Source organism: Schistocerca nitens, chromosome 1, assembly GCF_023898315.1.
Source record: "Schistocerca nitens isolate TAMUIC-IGC-003100 chromosome 1, iqSchNite1.1, whole genome shotgun sequence".
NCBI lineage: Eukaryota > Metazoa > Arthropoda > Insecta > Orthoptera > Acrididae > Schistocerca > Schistocerca nitens.
The window spans coordinates 602,745,804-602,756,600 of NC_064614.1; the positions used below are offsets into that span (position 1 = coordinate 602,745,804).

Sequence of the window (10,797 nt, forward strand, 5' to 3'; positions counted from 1 at the left end):
CTGCAACAGGATATTCTGAGTTGCCAGTATACACCCTCTGCCTATGCCCATTCATCCTAATTGATAATTTGGTGGTAGTCATGCCGATGTAGAAGGCCGAACAGTGTTTACATAACAGCTGATATATGACGTGTTATTTCATAGGTGGCTCTCGCTTTGATAGTATATTACAGTGCTGTTATAGGTGGTGGTAGGAGACTGCGTAGGACAAGTCTTACAGCAGGGACAGTCATACGGATAGGAGCCATACGACAGCGAGATGGATGCAGGAGCATAGGGTCTGACAAGAATATTGCGGAGGTTGGGAGGGCAACGGAAAGCTATTCTAGGTATGGCGGGCAAAATTTCAGACAGAATGGATCTCAATTCAGAGCATGATTTTAGGAAGTCATGGCCCTGTTAAAATAGCTGATTTATACATTCCCGGCCAGGATAATACAGGGTCAGCAATGGTTTGCTCCAAATTTATTTTTTGGAGGGATCAGCAGTACCAGTATTGGATGTAATGGCCCAGGAACTCTGCTTTTTAGGCTGGTGGGGTAACTACATGCAGTGAAGGCTCGAGGTGAGAATTGTGGTGGATTGCTGTAAAAAGTCTGCATCCAAATACTTGTGTATTCCTTGCACTGGCACCGTGAGTCAAATGTCATGTGATTATTGGAGTAAGGTCCATCTGTACTGAGCAATTTGTCGACTAGGAAATCTTGGGCCCATTCAGACACAAGTATTGGTTGACATGTCTTACCCTTTGGCATGTTCAAAATACATTTGTACAAAACTTAAAAGTCAAAGCTTCATTCGTAAATATAGGACAAGCCCTATATTAATCTATTAAACAACATAAAAATGTTGACCTCAGCAGCAGTAGCTTACTCTGCAAATGTAAGCTGACCCCATACTTCTCGACTGATGAATTTAGGAAAAAAGCTCATCTGAAAACCGGGTAAAATGGTAATTGTCTGCATCAAGGAGAATGCCTCACAACAAGAAAGCCTTTTAAATACCCTCCACTGATGAAGAAAGAACAACCTAACAGATCCAAATGCTAAATATAGTTTTCTCTATTTTTAATGCATCTCTTAACTACTGGAATTTCAACTGTTGAAGGCAGTGGCAGCCAACCATCCTGTCTCCTTACAATTTTAATTGTCTGTGTGATACAATCATCTCAAAGTTTTAATACGGTAAGGAAAGTTCTGGGATTATGTAAATAAGCTAGGAGTTAAGGAGACAACTTACCAAATTGTAGAAGTTTTTTGTGCTTGTCAACAACTCAGCCCTTCCACTCTTCGATGAGATGCTCTCCTTATCTCAAAGTTTGTTGTGTTATGATAGCATGCGCACTCTTCATGTTACCCAAACCTCGAGCCTTCTGAGAATAGTTAACACTAAAACCCTTTCAAAGCAGTGCTTTTTTGTTAACAGCACATGAATATGTTAATTACAGCTTTCTTCATCCTACTTAGCATGCATACAAAATATGGAATGTGTATTTATTTCATTGACAAAAATACAGCAAATCTGGCAAAATAGCAAAGATAAAATCGGCATAGCAATAATTATGATTTACACATAAACAACAACATAGAACAGAAATGAATGGATTACATTCATTATGAGTTGTTGACTGTGTGTAACTGGAGGTAAAAGGAACCCTCAAGTACATCATTTAAGTTTTGTTAGCTTTTCCAATTCTACATTAACACAAGAGAATGAAATGCCAACTTACAGACATTATGGTTTTCAGGAACCACAGTTAATTGTAACTGGACAGGAATAATTTATATTTTGATGTATCTTACTCGCATATGTTCTTCAGACTACACCATTTTTTGGGAGATGAGATAACAATTTACTGATCTATATTCCAGCCCAAAAGAGAAACTTCATCAATAATTGGCTTTAGCACCAATTCCACTGCATAACACAGCCAAAATTGAAAGCTATAATTTATTACATTTTCAACAAAAGGAGAAAAACTGAAAATAAATTAAATCAAATGAATTTAGCCAAAATGGCAGTTTACTTCAACAGTAACACCTGATCAGATTGAAACAAAGTATCACACTTAGTTCACATATAATGTTCCTCCATGACACAAATGTCCTAAACACTTATTTATGTACAGTGTTTGTGACTGAATTATTGAGTGACTTCTGGAAACAAAAACTTACAAAAATTAAAAGTGATGGCTAGCATCTTCAAATTTCAATCTAAATTCCATCCAATCACTGGCGGGCAGTCTACGGTACAATATACATATATACGGTGTAAGCAAAGGACACTTTCACTCATATACATCTTCTTTGTCCGCAATGTATCTTACGATATCAGCGGGCCTCACTAGTTTCTCCGCATCTGAATCTGGAATTTCAAATCCTGGAAAAAAGTTAGTATGTCAGTAAGAGTTCATAAAGAGAACTACAAAATGACAAGTATTGTACAAAGTCAGATAAAAATGGCATGCAACAAATATAAAGAATAAACAAAATGGTTAGAACCTCCCAAACTTAAGAGTTCTGGAAAACTGATATACTATCAAAGGGAAAGGCCATGTTCAGCATATTGATTTTGCAGTTTTATTAACTGATACTTTCATCTGCTCTAACATATCAGCTTCAACTATCATTGGTAATCTATAGAACCTTGTGCAACAAGGTGAATACTGTAACAACTTATGTATACACAGATAATGTTTACTTAAGATGTGACACCATACACATTTTTGTAAAATGCCCTAAAGATAAACACTAATGGCTGAAACTATCCAGTTATGTATTAAAATTTCTATTTTTTAAAGGGTTAAGTGGAATATGGTTGAAAACTGTGTACTGTGTATTACACATCTCACAGTATTTGTGTTTTTTGTGTGTTCTTATCTCCTTATGTTATTTCATTCTTTTACATGGAAGTGAAGATTAAAGTTTAATTTCCTGCTGACAACTAGGTCACCAGAGACGGAACACAGCCTATGACAGCTAAAGGATGGGGGGCGGAAATTAGTCATGTCCTTCTCAAAGGAAACATACATACACAAAGTTGCCTTAAGTAGTTTGGAGAAACCACAGAAAACCTAAAACTGGATGGTTGAATGGAAATTTGAATCCTCTTATTCCAAAGTAAGAAAAAGATAGAAAATAAGTTAACTGTCTTTCTGACAGTCATTGATGTACATTGATGCACAACGTTTTGGCAGAGTTAACCATTTTTTAATTCGGCTGTTTTTTTAATAAGTACATGGCAAGAGAAAATTACAGTGCTAAAATTTTAATTACAGTACATAAATAATAATTTACCAAATTCATCCTCCATCGCCATTATGACTTCTACATGATCAAGAGAGTCCAAACCGAGATCATTCATAAAATGGGAATCCAAGGTGAGCTGTTGAAAATAAAAATAAGATTTTATAGTTTTTCTTTAGGAATTTAATGTACAAAAAGTCACATGCAAAGACAAATTTCTGTTTTATTGATGCTAAAAGACAATTTAGATGAATATAATTTTTCATTGTGACAACAATGATGTGATTCAATAACTTTGCAAACATGTAACAATGTCCTCAATTTCTCTGCTAGGCTTTGTAGAACTTTATGAAACTTCCTTGGTATTCTGCACAACAAATTACAACAAGGCAAGAAAAGTTTTTTGCCATTAGTGTTGTTGATCTCTATTATTATACAAATCAAACAAAGCAGAATATTAATACTTTCCTGGAATTTGTGCTCAATTTATAAACAGTTCTTAAGCTCTGATGAGACCAGCTAGCATTTTCAGTGGATTACCTTTCATTAATTACTGCAAACTGATAATGTGCTTGGAAAAACTCATGCAGGCATGCACAATTACATCCGAATTGCCAGAAAACTGATAATGTTTTGAAACTATTCAGCTGTGCAGTGCTTTGAAGTAACAACAATAATCTTGGAGACTACGAATAAACCTGTGCAGCTGATAAATGGAGCAATTAGATTTAATATAAGGTCTCAAGTCACTGGCTAACCAGTAACTGAACAGGAGGCAAAGTCATAGAATTCAGCTAAGCATAAAGCGAATCAATGACAACAAAGAAGCAATTCAGAGGGTCACAGAAGATGTTTGGATTGGAATTATCTGCAGCTTCTGCAATTCCCAAGAAACTGACATGGGCACATTGTTCTTGTAGAATGCCAGTTGTGTTAGATAAATGTTAGAGATCTATTTCTTAACATAGTTTTTAAATACAACATCAAATTGTTAATAAAAGTGAAACTGTAGAGCCGCACAATAATAAGCCAACACATCATTAAAACCAATAGGCCTAATCCTTTTGAGGAATAAAAGTAGCACACACAACTGTGCTTTTGTAACTAAACCAAATCTGTTACACTTAATCATATTCAAACATTAGATACTCATTATGATCACTTGCAAGGACACACACATAGAACTACCTCTCACTGCTACAGAAATCATCAATGCAATGGCATTCTGAACACGTATGACAGTTATTAGACAATTCAATGGATGTATTTCACTGAACAATAATACACCTGAAACGAGATTAAGAAATTATTTTCTTTTCACATAGGAGGTATATGTTGTCTAACCACACTGTTGTCTATAAGCTTAGTGTTTAAACCTTTAGGCACGAGATGGCACACGATATGCTGATTGTATTTTCTCATCACATGACTCACCAACAACAACAGGGACAACAATTGCATGACCATATCATGTAACCTGCCATGAAACAGCAATGGCAGCATGCCCTTAGCAAGCAACCTATTATGCTAGTGTGTCCTCACCATGTGACCCTCCATGTGTCAACAGCATTCATTTTTACACACATGGTAAACAATGGCATTCACTTAATGCTGTTTGCTCATACTGAGTGAGCTTCTCTGTATGAATTAGACAGTACTTGTGCATATTATGTTAAATGCATTGTTCATCTTCCTGTGTGCTGTAGCTTAATGGTTAATATATATGTCCCATTTATTTAAAAAAAAATAGTGAAACTGAACTGTATCTTGGGTGTGTTAAAATGACAGTTAAGATTTGTCTGATTTTAGTTTGACAGACACACATTTGCACTCTACACGCTGACTGCCATGAGCCCCCTGGCGGCCACAGCAAAGCCTCATGCCTGAGGCCGTGGTGAATCATCTACCACATGTTAAATAAGAATTGCATCACTACCAGAATTCCCCGATATTGCATATGAAAAAGCAAGGAAGGTTATGTTTTATATAAGTAACAGCAAATGTGAGCTTCATACAATAATAGCAAAATGTCAAGCCACATATTCTATCAGCCTGCAGCACATTCTTTCAATGAAGAGAGTGCATGAGCTTCCTTGACTTTGAAGCAAAGTAGTTAATCTCTCGTTGTTTCCAATTACATGTCACTGTCATTCGTAGAATGTACTGAAGAAAGCAATTATTTGAACAATGTCTTTCCCATATGATTATACGAATGCATACCTTCTTTCTTCTATTTTCTTGGAATGTCTCCTAATGCTTCATGTAAGGAAGTGGGAGGAGGGAAGGATGATTATAGATTAATGTCCTGATAAGAGGATCATTAGAGATGAAAGCATAAACATGGACTGGATGTGGGAGTTTAAGGAACCATCACAGAATATACTGTGGAAAATCTAAATTTACTGACAGCAAGACAATTTGAGCACTGCTCCTCCCAAATGAAAGTCCAATGCATTCAACACTGTCATCCATGTTTACTCTTGTGCAAACATGTTGCTACTGTATGAATGTTTACAACTATTTTCTACTAACATTCCGTTTTATAGATGATATCACGAAATTGATTTTGATCAGCTTTTCAAAATGAGAGCCACAGTTATGATGATACTTTTGATTTTTTTACAGTTTCTCTCCTGCACATCACAAGTTATGTAAATCAAATGGTTTCTGTATGTTAAAGACAGAAATATTCAATTAACAGATTTCTAATAAAACTAGATTTGATTTGGAATAAAATTGTTTGTCATAAGATAGACTGTCAGGTGGATTACATTATCAATTACACTGCCTAATGATAACTTCCAGTAACCCTTAAAAAGAAGCCTGAAATTAATCAGGATATCTAAAACCATTCCACAAAAAAATAAACCAACAGCATCCAAGTCACTCCCATGGTGTTGAACAATGCACAGTTCCAAGCACAATATTCTAAAGTATGGAATTCTACATTAAACACCACTTCTGCTATCTCTGCTTTGTATGAGCCAAAATTAGGACCGCACAACTTTAAATAGGTTTTCACATTGTGGTTTTCAACAGCTGATTTAAGATACACAGAATTTCATGTCACTGTTAAATCTTGCAAAAAAAAAAAAAAAAAAAAAAAAAAAAAAAAAAAAAAAAAAAAAAAAAAAAAAAGTATCTACTTGGCCAACAAAGCATAAATAGCCTACTTTCTATAGCTGTAAACATTAAAAGCTTTATACTAACACTACCAATCTCCATTATGTTTGAGCCTGACAGTGGATAGGAGAAACATTTGTAAAATTGTATAATACGTATGTTAAACATGCCTCAATGAATGTCTGAACATTAATTGGACAACCCAGCATGCAAATCAATCTCAAGAACTTGGAAAATAACAAATGCCACACATAACTAGGTCATGAAAGATATTATGCACTTTGGAAGGATATGTCATTTAGTTATGTAATGAACATTACACTGTACATATAACATGATTAAGTACGAATCTTTAACTGCGTAAGCAAGTGTCCTGCTTTGTAACTTCCTAACAGATTAAAATTTTATACAATCTCTCAAAGATTATGCTACCCAAGCATGACATCTTGGTTCTTACAAGTGTTTCCTACAAAAGGGAAGAGTTCTGTGTGGAAAATGCTACTAGAACTTTAACATAAATCAGACCTTGTCTTGTTTTGTAGCTGACCTTTCATTCATAACAGTAACTGACTTCTACTCTATTGCAAAGAAAATATTGCTACTAAAATTAAATTATTTCTTACACTACTATATTTCATGTACAATCATACCTTATTTGGATCTACTTTATCATATAGCCTTAATACCAAAAGCACTCTGTCCTTTATAAGCTCAAGAGTGAGTGGTTCCTTGGCACTGTAAAATCGTTTTGGCGTTATCTGAAATAACGAAAGAAATAATATGAGTGTACCTTATCTGCAGTGACCTTGTCATAAGCTGCACAAACTTTAAGCACTCTTTCACGAATCTTGTCCATTGTTGGCTTAGCCTCGGCAAAGTGTCGGACATGTCCCTTCTGCCAGAAACCCTGTTATCGAGGTAAGATTTAACATCAGATACAAATGGCTTAAGGTCCATAGCTAACTCATACTTAACTACAAGTTAAAATAGAAATCTCAAACCTTTTACTGATACTTTCTCAGTTATGCAGTAAAATATTAGAATCGGACTAATGAAATTTCAACAATGCAGATCGAAATATTGTGCAAATCCTACAATGATATCTAGCTGCATATCTCAGAAAGCATATATCATCAATGCCAAAACACTGAAGTTATGTCAAACATTTAAACAGTCTTTGTAATTGCAGCATCAGCACTGACATATCATTTCATTATACACAAATAGTGAGCCATACCAAGAAACATAAGAACTGAAAATGAAACATTTACGGTAAATGTATCCTTAAAATAACAAATTGAATACCATATAATTCAGTGGTCCATATGACTTAGGTATCACATTTCTTTTGGACACTGTCTTTTTCTCACACAGCATAACCTCCCTCCCTCCACACTCATACACTACCTGCAAACAGTGGTAGGAAAATACTGTTTGTGTGCGGGGTTTTTTGTTAGGTCTGAGGAATATCATTGCCCTGAAGCTTAGTGACAATATTAATCTTGATGTGTCTGCCAACCACTCAGGACCTCAACTCTACTGAGAGTGTTTACTTTTGCACCTTCCAGTAGTTGTATTTTACATCTCACAGATTGTTAATTATAAGAATTTATTCTTGGTTAGTAAACAGGTATGGCAAGTAATGTATACTATTACAAGGTCACTGGGGTTATTGAATTCACATCTGAAAGGTTGACACTGCTGAAATTTAAATGTTTTCTTTTAAAAAATCTGCAGTTGCTATGTAATTTACAATCTCCAGACTGCAAACCACCCAGAACTAATACACCTTGTATTTACATAACTTTAAGAAACATGTCTACAGTACTTTAATTACTTCCTCCACTGAACCAATACTCAATTATGTTCCGTGTGACCTATGACTTGTGTAAGCATAACTACATCCATCATAAAATCAGATGGCAAGTTTCATATCTTAGAAACTATTTTCCAATAATGTATGTGTACATCACTACTTAACTGCTAATTATTTTCAATACTTCTTCAAACTCAATGAATTCACAATATGTGAAGCACTGTATGCAGAACTTACTACACAATTCATTCATTCATATTCCTTTATGCTGTCTGCAGAGTGAAATACAGTAACTCAATTTCTACAAATGAAGCAGGCCACCTTCATTGTTTGCATCCGAACATGATTCTGATACTTGCGAAACACACATGTCACTATTACATCTGGTTCCACAAACGCCTGCCTACTTACTTGACACTTCAGGTTTTATATGAATAAGCTACCTGAGCAATGGCCTAATGCTTACCCACCACAAAATATGACTTCTACTTTAACACCGAAATCGCAGTGAGGCAGTAAGCATTTATCTACAAGAAGGTGCGAATATAGGTATGTGTGCCTACAACCTATCTTAACCGAAATGCAATGCACTGAATAATGTTTGGTACCGGTCCTCATCATATAGAGAACAGGTATGATAATTTTATTCTGAAAGAACATGGTGTTATCTTGCTTGAAATGCCTATTCACGATATGAGGTAACCAACACACAAATCAGCTGGCCGATTTCAAATACCCCTGTGCACTTCAGGAAATATCGTGTTTTCGTTTACCACTCAGCACAAGGTGGCACATTTCCTGATGGAGAGGTTTTACACTTTACTGTGCGAACCAGTCATTTTTTATAAGCCAACTGAGAAAAATCACAACCTATGTTTACACATTCCGTGCAACTTTTCTTGACTTGAGGTGTTAAAGCAGAACATTAATGCCGACAAGAACTAACCTGGCCGGAAAGTATTTTTGGCCTTTGAACTGTGTCTGACAGGTTGTTTTGGTGTAAATACTTTTGCTGCACACAAATTGCTGTCATTCTAGGCAAAGTCCTAAATGCACACACATTTCTCGCCAAGACACACCGCAAACCTTGTGCTATAGCAGCCATTTTCGCGCAATAGAACCTTTGCCTCACTTCGACCCCCTGCTCCTTGAATGCACTATTTTGTAGCCGCAACCAAAGATGGCTGAAGACGAACTCTTGAGGTGTCTGCAGATAACTACCACAATCTTAAAGTAAAAATTAGTTTACTCACGGGTAACATTTAACAGCAATAAGAGCACTGCTGAACGACGGGGAAAGATGATCATCCTTTATTAAGTTCTTAATTAGCTTTCCTTGCTGAATTGTAGCCTGGAGTAAACAAAGATAAAGTGGTTAACATCGATATGTGGTCCATTTCTCCGCTCGGAACCGCGTGTTTTACAAAGTTCAAGGCGATACAGAGACCTGAAAAACTACCATGGCTTAGCCTCAAGCTGAAAATATTTCTGAAGTTGGGTTCTGTTTGAATGAGGTTTTGATGGGAACTCGTCTTGATCTGCTGCACAGTAACTGGTCGTTAATTGACTTGAAATGTTTTACTTTTCTAATCAAATGGATTTAATGTGGAATTGGCTGTAGTTATAAAATTTTGTGTGCAGTAATCTTATATTTAAAGGTATTCCTACAAATATTGCTTCCTTCATAACTATGACTATTCCTTTGTTGTATCTGACACTATAATGTTTTTTCACACATTTCGTGTCATAAGCTTCCTTTTTCTGTTACATTTAATGCACTGCTCTGTTATTATATTGGTATAATTGTTCACAAATGATCTCCTGTTTCTGTTTTTTTCCACTGACTAAAATGTAGGCACATTTCCTTTACTGTAAAAGTGTAAAGGCCGGTTTACACTAGGTATGAACTGAACGTCATATCGGGCTAATTCGCTTAGCCCAGTGCCTAACGGAGAAAGAAAGGTTCTGAGATACTATTTGTGATACAAAAAGTCGGAATTGAGGAACTAACAATAACGAAGTTCATGAGTCATGACTGTCCAAAGCAAACTCCATAAGGCATGTTCTTGATCAGTGTTTCGTGCTAAAGTGCTGAGAAGTGAAACTTCAAAAACATCGATATGTATTTGTAGTGATAATATATACATACAAACATATTAAACCATGCTTAAGGTCGATTCACACTGGCTGTCCTGTTCATGTCACGTCCCATTAAAACACTCGCCAATGCATTTCAAATGGCGGAATCCACTTTGGCCGTCCCGTTACGTCACGGCACAGCACCTTCAATGATTCTCGGTAAGAAAGTTTTGGCAGTTGACGTCATCCGACCATTGTTGATTAAGTCATCCGCAAAAGTAGCGATGGGCCAACTGTTGTTTACCACCAAACCGAGTTAACCGCATGCAAAGTTTGTGTAAACCGAGTTCAAACCGAGGTAAACCGAGTTGGGACGCAAAAACTGAGATAATGTTCAACGCTGTTCTCTCTGCCACGCGTCTGCACAGCATAAGATTCAGTTAACGAACAAGAGCTTCACAGCATCCCAGTTGGTGATCGCAACTGTGATAGATACTTTTATTTTTGGTCTTTCGGTTCGCAATTTTGAAGACA

The 10,797-nt window shown here is 36.1% G+C and overlaps 1 protein-coding gene across 2 annotated transcripts; it reads right to left on the reverse strand.

The window, feature by feature from the left end:
• Positions 1 to 2,000: 2,000 nt before the first annotated feature.
• On the reverse strand, positions 2,001 to 9,348 carry LOC126256681 (acyl carrier protein, mitochondrial). 2 transcript variants are annotated; one of them, XM_049955501.1, is made up of 4 exons: positions 9,131 to 9,348; positions 7,159 to 7,275; positions 3,297 to 3,384; positions 2,001 to 2,379 (listed from the first exon to the last, which is right to left on the reverse strand). In XM_049955501.1, exons 1-4 carry the CDS (start codon positions 9,287 to 9,289, stop codon positions 2,288 to 2,290), a joined length of 456 nt encoding a protein of 151 aa, XP_049811458.1. In that variant the 5' UTR covers positions 9,290 to 9,348; the 3' UTR covers positions 2,001 to 2,287. The 2 variants fall into 2 exon arrangements, with proteins under 2 accessions (XP_049811458.1, XP_049811459.1); XM_049955502.1 differs by lacking the exon at positions 7,159 to 7,275 and adding an exon at positions 7,019 to 7,126 and having other exon boundaries at positions 9,131 to 9,345.
• Positions 9,349 to 10,797: the final 1,449 nt, after the last annotated feature.

Coding starts and splice junctions, on each gene's coding strand:
- LOC126256681 (XM_049955501.1), bottom strand. CDS start 9,289: ATGGCTGCTATAGCACAAGGTTTGCGGTGTGTCTTGGCGAGAAATGTG. Junction 7,276..9,130: donor CAAAAATACTTTCCGGCCAG/GTTAGTTCTTGT, acceptor CCTCGATAACAG/GGTTTCTGGCAGAAGGGACA. Junction 3,385..7,158: donor ACAAGGTCACTGCAGATAAG/GTACACTCATAT, acceptor TATTTTCAACAG/CTCACCTTGGATTCCCATTT.